Source organism: Scyliorhinus canicula, chromosome 16 (assembly GCF_902713615.1).
Source record: "Scyliorhinus canicula chromosome 16, sScyCan1.1, whole genome shotgun sequence".
NCBI lineage: Eukaryota > Metazoa > Chordata > Chondrichthyes > Carcharhiniformes > Scyliorhinidae > Scyliorhinus > Scyliorhinus canicula.
Window position 1 is genome coordinate 36,217,432 of NC_052161.1, and position 16,191 is coordinate 36,233,622.

The following is a 16,191-nucleotide window of genomic DNA, read 5'->3' on the forward strand; positions in this document are numbered from 1 at the left end:
TTTTCTCTCCCACATCATTCTTGAATCACAGCATCATTTGCTGACTTTGAATACAATGGGACCATTCCAGAATCCATGCAACTTTGGAAGATACCAGTGTATCCATGATCTCTGCAGCCACCCCTGCTGGAACCCGAGGATGTCAGCCATCAGCTCATGGGGATTTCTTTGCTTTAACTCCTGCTAACTTGTCCACAGCATATTCATCACTAATATTAATTACTTTATGTTCCTTATTCCTATTAGGCTCTTTGTTCCCAATTATGTCTGCTACATTTTTGTGTCCTCTACTGTCCAGATATTTACAAAATATTTGTTTGACGTCACTATGATTTCCTTGTACCCCATTATAATTTTTTCTGTCTCAGCCTCGAAGGTACTTACATTTGTTTTTGCTATTTTCTTTCTCTTTGCATATTTGTAGAATATTTTACAATTTATTTTTATTGGAAACTTATTGTCAATTTTTTTTCGCATTTTTATTTTCTCCTTCTTTATAAATCTTTTGCTCATCCTTTTTTTGGTTTCCAAAGCTCTCCCAATCTTCAGGCTTGCTACTCTTTTTGGCAATATCAGATTATCTTAATCTAATTCTATTCTGAAACTTTTTAGTTTGCCTATGGATGGATAGGATTGCCCATGGAATTTTTATTTCTTCAGCTCATTGATGATCAGTTTGGATTCCGCGAGGATTACACAGCTTCCGGTCTCATTACAGCCTTGGTTCAAACATGGACAAAAGAGATGAAGTCCAGAGGTAAGGTGAGAATTACTGCTCTTGACACTGGATGTCATTCAGGGACCCGAGAAAAAAGTCAATGGGAATCGAGGGAACAACTTTGCGCCAGCTGGAGTCACACCTAGCACGAAGGAAAATGGTTTTGGTTGTTGGGTGCCAATCATCTCAGCCCCAGGAAATCACACAGGAATTCCTCTAGATAGTGTCCTCGGGCCAACCATCTCCAGCTGTTTCACCATTGTCCTTCGCTCCATCAGACGGTCAGAAGTGGGGATGTTCACCGATTATTTCAGAGTTCAGCTCCATTTTCAACTCCTCAGATAATGAACAGTCCTTGCGCACATGCAACAAGACCTGGACAGGCTGTTCATAAGCATCAAATAACATTTATGTCACACAAGTTCCAGGACATGGCCATTTCCAACAATTGAGAATCTAACCACCTACCCATTGACATTCAACGGCATTACCTTTGTTGAACTCCCTACATTAACATCCTCAAAGTCACCATTGATCAGAAACTTCACTGGACCAGTCATATAAAAACTATATGTACAGCAGGTTAGAAATTGGATATTCCATGACAAGTGACTTGCCTTCTCACTCCTTAAAGTCTACCACTGCTACAAAGGGAAAAGTTAAGAGTATAATGGAAAAGTCGTCATGTTCCAGATGAGTGCAGCTCCACCAGAACACAAGACGTTTGACTCCATCCAGGGCAAAGCATTGTGCTTGATTGCCACCCGATTACCACCTTAAACCCTCACTGCCTTCATCACTGTCACACGGGGGTTGCATCTACAGGATGTACTGCAGCAACCTCCCAAATCTTCTTCAGTACAACCTAAAAAGCTGTAACCATTGCCACCTAGAAAGACAGGGACAGCAGGTGCATGGGAACGTCGCTACCTCTAAGCATCCCTCCACAGACTAAGTGACTTTGAATGTTATTGTTGTTTGTTCATCGATGCAGGTCAAAATCGTGGAGCTTCCTACTTAACAGCATTGTGGGACTACATTCACCACACAGACTGCAGTCGTTTAAGAAGATTGTTTACCAGCACCTTCTCAAGGGCAATTAGGGGTATGCAATAAGTGCTGTTCTTGCAATGACACCCACCTACCTGAAATGAATATATATATGGAATCTATATTAATTAAGAATTATGAAATATTCCTTTAATATCTCATTACTGATTATCTACCAATATATCTATTAACCTGATTTCTTAATCAGGCTAACCAACTTTACCATCACACCTATTCCATTGCTTTATTTAGGTATTATTTAAGTTTAATACTCTAGTTTCAGACTGAAGCACATCACTCTCGAACTCAACCTATTCTATTATATTATGATCACTCCTCCCCAGAGGATCCCTTACTAGGAGATTAATAATTAACTTTGTCTATTACACAAGGAAATATCGAATATAACATCTTCCATGGTTGGCTCTGTGTATATAGCCTGTCAGCAAGAGATTGCAAGCTGTAACATAAAACGGAACTCTTATCACAATAGCATCAAGGAAGGTGAGCACACACACAACAAAACTGAGTCGCGTGATTCATGTTTACTTAGTCACACCCACTGGAATGAAGCACAGACACTCCCTGGAGTGCCAGCAGTTTTTCTCATTGTTCAAAGACCTGCCTTTCCATTGTATATTCTGGACATCCATGGTCACGATGAAAGAAAACATTTTAAAGGAACCTCTGTTGGGAGGGCTGAGAGTACACAATTTTCAAACTTCCAGCATTTCAGCAGCACTTACCGAAAAACCAGTCAGTGCATTACAGATGGGAAAGAAGCCATATAAAGGAGAGCCACATGATAGCACTATCAATGCTACATTCCACCATTGTGCTGATGAGAGCAGACTGATAGGGTGGTATCTGGCTGGATTGGATTTGTCTTTCTTTTTGTGGACTGGGCGTACCTGGGGAATCTTTGACTTTGTTGGGCAGTTGTCAGTCTTCTAGCTGTACTGAAACAGCTTGGTTAACAGCTGCCTCTGGAGGACTACAGTGCAGTTTGTCGAGGTCCGTAGCTTTTGCTACATTCGGTGCTCTTAGGTGTTTCTCGATGTCACCTGGCTATTCTCACAATTTCAATAACCAACCAGTATGTGCCATCCTTACCAAGCACAGCACTTGATCAGATTTCATTCTCACTTTTACTCATTATCAAAATATTAGCTGAATCATGAGTTGAAAGCTAAGTATATTTACGAGGGATTAAGATTCAGCAATCATACTCTACAATGTAAAATAGAATTATACCTGGCATTGGGCAGCCCAAGATTTCTACTCTCATGCAGATGTCACCCTCCGGGTACCAACTCCGAGGGTTTATTCTAATGTAGCGAGCGATCACGGGAGTGGGAAAATCATTAAGTACAGGAATCTCTTTCTCTTGGTTGGCTTTAAATATCTGAAAAACAAAGATCCAATAAATAACTGTATATGCAATATTTTAAAAATCTATAACATGCCCGTGTTTCAAACTGAGGTAGATAGAGACACGTGGAGATCACTTGCTCCATGTGCTGATCTCCTGATTAATCCTAGACTAGTATACACCCAAAACCAATTGTAAAGAGGGCATGTGTTCCATGAACTTGATACAGATGGCTACTGGGATCACTGAGTAAATTCTAGTAGACTGCTGATGGAATAAGCTCTCACACATACTGAAGCATACTAAATATTCCTGACTCACCAAATAATGGATAATTTTGCATTTGTTCAGCAGAAACCTTAGTGTCAACCATTGCTAACCCATTCTCATTTCTTGGAGAGCATCTTTTCCCAATGCACTTCAAAAGTGCTTGATTATAAACCTTGAACAAAGGCAGCCACCAGTTAGAATCATAGAATCCCTACGGTGCAGAATTTGGCCGTTCGGCCCATTGAGTCTGCACCAGCCATCCGAAGGAGCACCCTACCTCGACCCAATCCCCCGCCGCATCCTTGTAATCCCACTGGACACTTTGTGAAAGATTACTATGGCCAATCCACCTAACCTACAAACCTTTGGTCTGTGGGAGGAAACTGGAACACCTAGAGGAAACCCAGGCAGACACTGGGAGAACATGCAAATTCCATGCAGACAGTCACCCGAGGCAGGAATCGAACCAGGGTCCCTGGTGCTGTGAGACAGCAGTGCTAACCACTGTGCCACCGTGCTGCCCCTTCATAGGAGATGCTATATGCATTGGTGACATGAGACCATAGAAAGACATAGTAACTATACAAATATATTATTTTCTCGATTAAGAATGGCTTACGTGAGTTGAGAGCTATGATTCCAATTTGTGACTAAAATCTATGATATTAATAGAATGAGCAATTAATATCTCTTATGATAATTGTTCTAGAAGGATGTAAAAAGTGTTATAACGATGGAGAAAAAAATCCTGGAATCAGACACGGAAATATTGGACTTTAAAAAGATTTATATTTTTTTAAAGGATATAGATCACGAGATGGCTGAGAAGGTACCGCTAGCTACTGACAGGAATGGCTGGACAGTGTTTATCTAAGGGACAATGGAATCTTTCTCTGTGGTTCCAGACAAGATAATTTTAGAAGAATCCAAAGACTGATTACCATTTCTGGTAATGTCGAAGGAATATAATAGCTATTTCAACCAAAAACCCTGGGTCTAATTGCCTAGGCTGACTAGTGGACACTTCAAATACTCAAAGACGGGGGACAAAGCTAGTTAAGAGAACAGCCCAGTGTGTGCTGGTCTATGTCTGTGTGCTGTTATGAAAGCACATGGAAGTTTGCCACACTGAAGGTGACTCAATATCCAAGACAAGGCACCTGCAAAAATAGTCAGCTCTTCCAGGAGCATCGAAAACACTCTCTCTGAATATGAAAATTGACCAGCCAGCAGAAGGATCGCAGCTGGAAGAAGAACTGGAATCTCTCTACTGAACTACTGAGCACCTGAACCGAAGAATCAACAAATGGAATCAACCTGTATCAGCTGCAAAACATCATCGTCTACACCTCACAACTCAAGGCCTGTTCCGTCTAACCTTTTATTTATATTTTCTTACTATTGGACTCAATTCTTACTTCTACTCCATTTCTCCTCAACTTTTTAATAACCTTACTCTATCTTAGCTCCACAGAGCCTGGTTAAATTGGCTCCTTTTCAAATGTAGCTATTGGGTCTAAAAAGGTACCCTAGGGAAAGGGAACCTCATTAGACTAAACCTTTGCTGCTACCAGCATAGGGTGGGTTGAATGAAGACATGGAGCCAGTCATCCCTCCTCAACAGGGTTTGGGGCATCCCAGCTGGGTGGTGACAAATTTAGGGGCCTTGTCCAGATCAACAACTTTCGGGGAACCCTACCTGAGGCTGGTCGTAATAGTACCTCAGAACAAACAGGCCAGCTGGGCTTGAAAAAATTGGTTGAAGTTATGGCTATTTGGCAAAAATGTTCAGTATAACCTTTTCCTTCTGGAGTGGAGGAGAGGACAAAAGTTAGACTCTGGCCTCCATTTTACAAATTATTTATCAGGACGATTGAAAAGATAATAATTAGTGCCACCATAGATATGTCATGTGTTTTATATTACAGCCGCGCTGCCCATGTTATCACCTGCCCAAAATCTATATTTTCCAAATGAATTGCACATGAAGGATTACAAGTAGTTTATGTAGTATGGCTAAAGCAATACACTTTTTAAAAGTAAAAGGATATTGTGCATAAAAATTGACATTGTAACTATGTCTTGCTAGCCCTCTTCCCAGTGAACGAATACACAGCAGGCCCTTCAGCACATAACCCAACACAGGTTTTACTTTTGCCACTCTGAACAAGATAAGGAAGAATCAGTAATTTCTGTCTTCAGGTCACACAACCATAAGCATACATTTTTGGTAAGATAAAGCGTCTCAGAAAGAAACATCACCTCATTTTCAGTAACATCTGAACGCACCTATTGAAGAAAACAGGCAAAACTCTTTGAGGGGAGAACTCTGCTGGAGCACGCCTGTTTTTCAGGTGCCTGAACAGCCAATAAGGTGGCAGGGCTGTTGCACACTATCCACTACATTGTCAAAGATGGGTAAAAGAGCATCCAGCTCCTATGCTTGAAGCAGGCATCAAGCCCTTTATATTTGTAAATTGGGGGAATAAGATATTTGAGACCCAAATGCAAAACTAGGCAGCAATGATTGCACCCGACCACCGGCCTAAATGCGGAACTGGAAGAGACTGGATTTCTTCCAGCTCCACTGGAACTCTCACATGAAAAGTGGCTCTAAATGTAAACTGGTTGAAAATCACTTCTTTCTTTAAATTTATGCTTTGTGTTCACCATCTCTAGCATCTGTTATTTTAAATAGCGATTATTAAATACAGCTTGCTTTTCTTTGTCTACATAACTCATTACTAATATTAAGAAGCTCACCATATCGTCTGATCCATTTTTGACAGTGACCCAGCTGTGGCTGTCATTGCTCAACAGAACGCAGTACGATGTCACCCAGTCACTCCTACAAGGAGAAAATTTCTAGTGAATAACATTTTGTCTTGGGTTTACTGACGCTTCCACCTTTGTTTTTATTTTCTAGAAAAATAATTCATTTAACTCTGAGGGGTAACAATTTTTCAAATGTGTATTAACAATGAGCAGACTTTTCCCATTCGAGTCATTAGCCCAATATTGGGCTGATTCTGGGTTGTAAACCTGCACGTAGACGCGGCAGGGTATCAGCTGCAATCTTCTGGAGGAGGCCAACGAAGAGACCGTCTGCTGGACCACTGTCCCATTAGGGTTGGCAGGTGGTCTGAGGACAAGGGAGGACTAATTAAAGTGTTCAAATTGAAAGGAAGCCTGCAGGCGCAATGGCTACTGAGATGAATATAGAAGGTGAGGACAGCACAAAACGGAGGCACAACACAGCAGTTGGGGCCACCAGTCGATCCCACACACCCAGCACTGCATTGTGAATCTGGCGGCAGATGACAAACGATTGGCAATTGCAATCAATGCCCGAAGGAATATGAATTTTATCCTTTAAAATGGCCTTTGCATATGAATCTGACCTTCAGTTCTGCTTGCCTCGCCTGTGAGTAGATGAGTTGATGCCACAGCAAGGTCCTGTGCTGCATTGGCAAATTTCCATAGTCTTCCAAGTATGCCCACTAATTCCCCTCATAACCAAGGGCTTGAAAATTGCAGCTATGAGGATATTGGACAGGCTAGGGTTGTTTCCCTTCGAACGGAGAAGGCTAAGGGGTGACATAGTTGAAGTGTACAAATTTCAGAGGGGCTTAGATAGGGTGGCCAGGAAATAATTATTTCCCCTAGTTGAGGGGGTCAATTACCAGGAGGGCATTGATTGGTAGAAGAATGAGAGGGGACACAATGAAAAGCTTTTTCACCCAGATGGTGGTGGGCATCTAGAATTCGCTGCTTAAGTTGCCTCATTTAAAAGGTACCTGGATCTGCATTTGAAGTGCTGTAAGCTGGAAGGCTACAGACCAAGTATTAGAAAGTGGCATTAAAATTAGCAGCTAGTTTCTTTTCTCATTTTTGATCAGCGCAGACATGATGGGCTGAATGGCCTATTTCTGCACAGTAACTGTTCAACAGTTCTATTTTAATTAGTTACCCGCCACTGATAGGTAGTTTCAGCACTCGGAAGTCACCTCCTATAACAGCAGATGTTGACGGGCTGGCCTTATTCATAGCTGTGTCCTTGAACCCCTTTCCCCAAACTTACCTCCAAGATGCCGGAAAAGTTTCCGCAAATGTTCTGACAAAGGTATTCAGATGATGTTAACATGCAGCACCGAATGCAGAGCTGGGACTATGTCTGGGCTTCCCAGAACAAACTGCACTAAAAGACACGTTTGCTGCAACTAAATAAATTAATTTGCTAAGAATTCACACAGAAATTGGGCATCTTGAAATTCGGAAAATAGCATGTGGACGTTTAACAAATGTGAATGCAATCCTTTTGTTATTTTACCAAAGTTATGATTTAATCAATAACCGATAAGCAATCATAACTGCTCTCACAGTATAATTTCAAGGCTATAACGAGTGGGAATTCCTCAAGTGGTATCATACAACCCAGAAAATGTATTTTGAATATAATTAAAATGCATTCTACCAGATAAACAAAACTTCAATCAGTTATGAATTAAACTTTTGGCAATTGATACCTGATACCTAACCAAGAATGGAGGCTGTAAAGAGGACCTACTTGTAATGTTACAGAGGTCAGTTAATCTTTTCATTCCTGCATGACGCTACAAAAGGGTGACCCAATATACACCACAAATTGCAACAATATTGGACGCTGTCATTAAAACCACTTTAACTGATCTATGTCCCACTCAAGATAGATGTTCAATCATGGGCTTTGCAACAACATCTGATCCCACTTATTGGTAAAGATGCGATGGCTAAGAATTGTCAAATCAACCAAAGATTATTCCCTGTCCAATATTTCCATTAAGGATGGGTACACGCTGGAATCAATATCCACCCACAGTGCATTTGGGTGTGATCTTAGGCAGCAAAGCGAAAGCTATTACAAAATGTTGGCAAACTGTCAAGACTTCCCAAAAGCAGCCTTAATGAGGCAACAATGTTGAAATTCAATCATGGGGAGGTCGGGTTATACAGTACGAAAGGGATGATGAAAATAAACCAACATACTTTTTGTGTGTATGATTTGATCTGAAAACCACACAGCCAATTAGTTTGTGGTACGCCAAGCTCCAAGCACTCTGATCAAGGATCACGGTCAGCTTGTTAATTGATGGCACTGAGAAGCTTCAATCAGTTGCTGTACTTTTCATTTACTTTTACCCTTGTGCTGTCAACCATGCCTTTAAAATATGGACCACAATCTCCTGGTAGAAATAATGTAATTTTGTGTGAAACAAGACATTACCTTAAGAGTCGCAATGAAATATGACCACTGTTGATGGAGAGAGGTCACAGCCTTCTACTATCACCTCATGGCTTACATCGCATCCCTTACAAATATATACATTTTTCTGTCAGTACACCTATACTGTTTTGCCAGCACCAGCAGCTCATTTAGAAGGCTTGAGGTCCAATTTATATCAATCTTCAGGTCCATTCAGTTCATTCCACACTTCTCCAGCAGGCCTGGACTCATTTATATCCTAATGTGTTGAGGTTAAAAGACAAGAATGCTACTGTGGCGAGTTGAAGAGGCTAAAAGTGCTCTGTGAGTAGGGATGTTTTGATGGAAACAGTTGGAGAGGATGGTGCCTCTTTTAAGCAGGACAAATGGAAGTACTGCTAAATAGAGGTGTGTTGGGGGGCCACAGGGGAGGGGTGGTGGGGGAATTGGGTTAAGAGAATGAATGATAAAAGCAAAATACTGCAGATGCTGGAGATCTGAAATAAAAACAGGAAGTGCAGGAAAAACTGAGTAGGTCTGGCAGCATCTGTGGAGGGAGAAGCAGAATTAATGATGTGCGTCAAAATATGACTTCTTCAGAACAGATATTGTGCAAGATGGATGGTGGGTCTGAATTATAGATAAACACAAATGTTGCTTATTTTTTTGTTTTTATGATTAAAAATAGATCAATTGCAAAGTAAGAAAATAGTCAGAATGCACAACTTTTAAAGAACACCTTAAAGATTTATAGGTCGGATGGTCCTGGGCCCCAATGCGCTTGTCACTGAGCAAGAGGGCTGGAAGAATTTAGAAAGTCTTTTCTCAAAGTTTTCTGCTTCCTACAATGTCTGATTCCAATATTGCCTGCCTATTATGCTCTGACTGAGTTAAAATTATGAAATTTATATTTATTGATTAAATGGATGATTAATTTGAACAAAGTATAGGATCCTTCTGCGTGAATAAATGTGATAAATGCAAATCACCTCGAAAGACTCGGCATATTCAGCAGGCACTTACTGATATCTGGCTCAATTCGTCTATTAAATTTGACTGAATACCATTTAGTGCCTCGTTGACTGCTTTACTCAATTCTTCAGGGGTATTAATGCACTCAATTTATCCTATCAGGATTAGAAGCCATTTTATTCATATGCTGGGTAATTGGTAGAAGTGTTGCCTTAGATTCTGATTTATATCATAAACTATAATAGGCCCAAATCACCCAACCCCACTTGTAATTTTTGTGATAGCTTGAGTAGATCGAGTGAAAGTAGATTTCTCAAGTTTGTTTGGGGTCCATTTCGAATATTCGGTGATTGATTGCACTCGAAACAGGTGAGTCACTTTAAGCCGGCACCAAAGTTCCCTCTGAGTTGTGCAGCTGCACAGCAATAGAGAATGTGCTGCTCATGGAAAAATGAGGTTGTGCCCAAGCAATGTTCCCTTCAAAATGCCAACACTTGCACATGCACATAAATCTTCAAGGAAGCTCCGCGTGCAACAAGCCAGCCGAGTTTAGTTGATAGAAGAAACACCAGCCAGCACCTTACTAAAATCAGAACAGGGAAGGTTTTCTGCTAGATTGAGGATTCTCAGTGCAGACAGAGGCCATTTGACTCATCGAGTCTGCACTGACCCTCTGAAAGAGCACCCTACCCAGGCCCACTCCCCTGCCCTATCCCCTAAAACCCCACATAACATGCACATGCCTGGACACTAAGGGGCAATTGTGTCGCGGCCAATCCACCTAACCTGGACATATGAACATAAGAACTAGGAGCAGGAGTAGGCCATCAGGCCCTTCGAGCCTGCTCCACCAAATCATGGCTGATCTTTTGTGGACTCAGCTCCACTTTCCCGCCCGAACACCTTTATTCATTTATTCTTCAAAAAACTATCTATCTTTACCTTAAAAACATTTAATGAAGGGGCCTCAACTGTTTCACTGGGCAGGGAATTCCATAGATTCACAACCCTTTGGGTGAAGACGTCCCTTGGACTGTGGGACTGTGGGATCTTTGAACTGTGGGAGGAAACCGGAGCACCCGGTACAAGGGTGAAGGCCACAGAGACATACAAGGTCCTAGCTGGCAAGACAAGGCATTGCACGTCATCTTTGGCTTGATCTGACGTTTCATCTTAGTCAAAAGACCGAGAATGGAGCAGGAAGACTATCAACCCTGTTTTGGGGCTATTGATTGCCTATAATGATATTGAGGGCAGTACAAGTTAATATCAACCTCTATGATTAGTCAATGACCTTGATTCATTGAAGAAAAATTACCTTTTCAGGTCGGTATTTAAGGAAATCAGTCTCGAGTTACACCCCAATATTGTTAAATAGTTGAAAGCTGACAAGACTTAGAAGAGCTTTAGCAGCAGTTGAGCTCAGGCATGAGCAGAAACTGTAATGTTACTGAGGTACAAGTAGGCATTCTTGGGGATGGAGATGATATGGGGTCAGAAGCTGAGTTCAGTATCAAATGGTCTAATTCAACCAGCCCAGGAGATCGATGGAATCGAGGCGTCGACTCACAAACTGCTTTTGGATTCATGTCTGAATCTCCTTTTATTTATGTTCTCTTCACTCATCTCCAGCCATTTAGTCCAGTTTATGCCCCTTCCCATCACCCAGTTCTCCGCTTGCAGATACCTTGTCCCTGTGACTCCAATCCTTCACTTTCCTCTGCTGTCATGCTCTCCTGGCGTCATGTCAGGTTTTGAATCCCTCTTGGAAAAGCCCAATCTACCAACTGTGCCTTTCACCTCATTCTCTGAAGGGCGCAATGAGGCAGCTATGAATGTCTTGTTATAAGCAGCAACTCCATTATGCTCCATCTTTGTCTCTCCCACTCAATATGCTCACAGGGGAGTACTCTTAATTGTTAATCTCCTTCCCATCTTGGTCACCCTACCCAACCTGGCCCTCTTTCATTCTGCCAGCAGGTGAGCGCTTTCCACCTCCATATTGCATTTCCATCTATAATGCCCAGTCCCTCACAAACAAAGCCCTTGTAATCCATTACATCACTGACATCCTGGATTTAATAGGGTCCGGCTGGACTATATCATGTGCTGCCTGGCATTGACCAAAACTAATAATTACCACAGGATTATCCTAAAATGCAAAGACAACCAGGGTTTTTTCTCCACTGCAGTCTCCAACACAATCTCCCTTTCCAAACTGCCATTATCACCCCCTTCCATAAAATGCCACTCTTGATCCATTTGGTGTTGCAAACTATCATTCTGTTTCCAACCTCCCCTGCCTCTTCAAAGTCCTTGACCATGTTGTTGCCTCTCAAATCCATGCTCATCTTTCCTGCAACTCGATGTGAATCTCTCCAAATAGGGCTATGTGTCTGCCACAGCTTTGAATCAAAGTCACAAATAACATCTTCTTTCACTGTGACAATGGGCATTACCACTTCTCACATTCCCCATTTTCCTTGATTTTTGTGGAGTCTTTGGCACAGTTGATAGTTGACCAAACCATCCTTTCCCCATGTCTTTCACTGTCTACTGAATTAGCATTTGCTTGGTTCCACACTTACAAGTTTAATTATATCAATTGGTTCCATGTGTTTGTTTTCTTGACTACGTCAATGCTTTCTTTTCTGGCCACTCTCCATAAACATTAGCTCATCCAAAATGCATCCTAGTCCACATCAAATCCCATTTAGATAGAACATAGAACATTACAGCGCAGTACGGGCCCTTCGGCCCTCGATGTTGCGCCGACCTGTGAAACCATCTGAAGCCTATCTGACCTACACTATTCCATTTTCATCCATATGTCTATCCAGTGACCACTTAAATGCCCTTAAAGTTGGCATGTCTACTACTGTTGCAGGCAGGGCGTTCCACACCCCTACTACTCTCTGAGTAAAGAAACTGCCTCTGACATCTGTCCTATATCTACCACCCCTCAATTTAAAGCTGTGTCCCCTCGAGTTGGTCATCCCCATCCGAGGAAAAAGACTCTCACTGTCCACCCTATCTAACCCTCTGACTATCTTATATGTCTCTATTAAGTCACCTCTCAGCCTTCTTCTCTCTAACGAAAACAACTTCAAGTCCCTGAGCCTTTCCTCGTAAGACCTTCCCTCCATACCAGGCAACATCCTAGTAAATCTCCTCTGAACCCTTTCCAAAGCTTCCACATCCTTCCTATAATGTGGTGACCAGAACTGCATGCAGTACTCCAGGAGCGACCGCACCAGAGTTATGTACAGCTGCAGCATGACCTCGTGGCTCCTAAACTCAATCCCCCTACTGATAAAGGCTAGCACACCATATGCCTTCTTAACAGCCCTATTAACCTGGGTGGCAACTTTCAGGGATTTATGTACCTGGATGCCGAGATCCCTGTTCATCTACACTACCAAGGATCTTGCCATTAGCCCAGTACTCTGCATTCCTGTTACTCCTTCCAAAGTGAACCACCTCACACTTTTCCGCATTAAACTCCATTTGCCACCTCTCAGCCCAGCTCTGCAGCTTATCTATGTCCCTCTGTAACCTATAACATCCTTCAGCACTATCAACAACTCCACCGACCTTTGTGTCATCTGCAAATTTACTAACCCATCCTTCTACACCCTCTTCCAGGTCATTTATAAAAATGACAAACAGCAGTGGCCCCAAAACAGATCCTTGCGGTACACCACTAGTAACTGAACTCCAGGATGAACATTTGCCATCAACCACCACCCTCTGTTTTCTATCAGCTAGCCAATTACTGATCCAAACCGCTAAATCACCTTCAATCCCATACTTCCATATTTTCTGCAATAGCCTGCCGTGGGGAACCTTATCAAACGCCTTACTGAAATCCATATCCACCACATCAACCGCTTTACCCTCATCCACCTGTTTGGTCACCTTCTCAAAAAACTCAATAAGGTTTGTGAGGCATAACCTACCCTTCACAAAACCGTGTTGACTATCGCTAATCAACTTGTTCTTTTGAAGATGATTATACACCCTATCTCTTATAACCTTTTCTAACATTTTACCCACAACCGAAGTAAGGCTCACAGGTCTATAATTACCAGGGTTGACTCTTCTCCCCTTCTTGAACAAGAGGACAACATTTGCTATCCTCCAGTCTTCTGGCACTATTCCTGTTGACAAAGACGACATAAAGATCAAGGACAAAGGCTCTGCAATCTCCTCCCTGGCTTCCCAGAGAATCCTAGGATAAATCCCATCTGGCCCAGGGGACTTATCTATTTTTACACTTTCCAGAATTGCTAACACCTCCTCCTTGTGAACCTCAATCCCATCTAGCCTGGTCGACTGTACCTGAGTATTCTCCTCGACAACATTGTCTTTCTCCAGTGTAAACACTGATGAAAAATATCCATTTAACGCTTCCTCTATCTCCTCTGATTCCCCACACAACTTTCCACTACTATCCTTGATTGGCCCTAATCTTACTTGTACTCGAACTATAGTATTTCCAGTCAATTTTTGGAAAGTTAAAGTCCTCCAATACAACTACCCTGTTACTCTCGCTCCTGTCGAGAATCATCTTTGCTATCCTTTCCTCTACATCTTTGGAACTATTCGGATGTCTATAGACAACTCCCAACAGGGTGACCTCTCCTCTCCTGTTCCTAACCTCGGCCCATACTACCTCAGTAGACGAGTCTTCAAACGTCCTTTCTGCCGCCGTAATACGTTCCTTGATTAACAATGCCACCCCCCCCCCCCCCCCCCCCCTCTTTTACCATCTTCTCTGTTCTTACAGAAACATCTAAATCCTGGAACCTGCAAAAACCATTCCTGTCCCTGCTCTACCCATGTCTCCGAGATCACCACAACATCGAGATCCCAGGTACCAACCCATGCTGCAAGCTCACACACCTTATTCCGGATGCTCCTGGCGTTGAAGTAGACACACTTCAAACCAGAATCTTGCTTGCCGGTGCCCTCTTTCAAACTTTTAACCCTATCCCTGCCTCACTACTCTCAACATCCTGTACACTGGGACTACAATTTAGGTTCCCATTCCCCTGCTGAATTAGTTTAAACACCCCCCGAAGAGCACTAACAAATCTCCCCCCCAGGATATTGGTACCCCTCTGGTTTAGGTGAAGACCATCCTGTTTGTAGAGGTCCCACCTACCCCAGAATGAGCCCCAATTATCCAGGAAACCAAAACCCTCCCTCCTGCACCATCCCTGTAGCCACATGTTCAACTCCTCTCTCTCCTTATTTCTCACTTCGCTAGCACGTGGCACGGGTTACAACCCAGAGATAACAACTCTGTTTGTTCTAGCTCTCAGCTTCCACCCAAGCTCCCTAAATTTCTGTCTCAAATCCCCATCTCTCTTCCTACCTATGTCGTTGGTACCTATGTGGACCATGACTTTGGGCTGCTCCCCCTCCCCCTTAAGGATCCCAAAAACACGATCAGAGACGTCACGAACCCTGGCACCTGGGAGGCAACATACCAGCCATGAGTCTCTTTCGTTCCCACAGAACCTCCTGTCTGTTCCTCTAACTATGGAGTCCCCAGTGACAAGTGCTCTGTTCCTCTTCTCCCTTCCCTTCTGAGCAACAGGGACAGACTCTGTGCCAGAGACCTGTGACCCATTGCTTACCCCTGGTATTTCCCCCCCCCCCCAACAGTATCCAAAACGGTATACTTGTTATTACATAGAATTTACAGTGCAGAAGGAGGCCATTCGGCCCATCGAGTCTGCACCGGCTCTTGGAAAGAGCATCCTACCCCCTACCCAAGGTCAACACCTCCACCCTATCCCCATAACTCAGTAACCCCACCCAACACTAAGGGCAATTTTGGACACTAAGGGCAATTTATCATGGCCAATCCACCTAACCCGCACATCTTTGGACTGTGGGAGGAAACCGGAGCACCCGGAGGAAACCCGCGCACACACGGGGAGGATGTGCAGACTCCGCACAGACAGTGACCCAAGCCGGAATCGAACCTGGTACCCTGGAGCTGTGAAGCGATTGTGCTACCCACAATGCTACCGTGCTGCGGGGATCCCTGCACTGCTTGCCGGCTCCCTCTTGTTCCCCTGACGGTAACCCATCTACCTTCTTATTTTACCTGAGGTGTGACTACCTCCCTATAACTCATCTCAATAACCCCCTCCGCCTCCTGAATGATCCAAAGTTCATCCATCTCCAGCTCTAGTTCCCTAACGCGGTTCTCGAGGAGCTGGCGTTGGGTGCACTTCCCGCAGATGTAGCCAGCAGGGACACTCGAGGTGACCCTTACCTCCCACATTTTGCAGGATGAACATTCAACTGCCCTAGCCTCCATTCCCACTGAACTAACTTCCCAACTACTGAAAAACCAAAAAAAAACAAGAAAAAAAAACTTGTTAGTTTAGCAATCCGACGGACAGAACTTTGTTTTGGTTAGAGGAAGAGGATGGGTGGGAGACACTACCTAAGTAGTGTTTCGGGTAAAGCAACCACACAAATATGTACCTCCCTTACCCAGCAGTCCCACGTGCACTCCGCCTATAGATGAATTAAGTTTTTTAATTA

At 43.1% G+C, this 16,191-nt stretch overlaps 1 protein-coding gene across 1 annotated transcript in view; it reads right to left on the reverse strand.

The window, feature by feature from the left end:
* Positions 1 to 16,191, reverse strand: part of cpxm2 (carboxypeptidase X (M14 family), member 2) — a 259,608-nt gene that overhangs the window by 117,071 nt on the left and 126,346 nt on the right. The window contains exons 5-6 of the mRNA XM_038773322.1: positions 6,174 to 6,258; positions 3,023 to 3,173 (exon numbers count right to left, since the gene is read on the reverse strand). Of these exons, the coding sequence (XP_038629250.1) occupies positions 3,023 to 3,173; positions 6,174 to 6,258 (236 nt within the window). The remainder of the gene's footprint in view (positions 1 to 3,022; positions 3,174 to 6,173; positions 6,259 to 16,191) is intronic.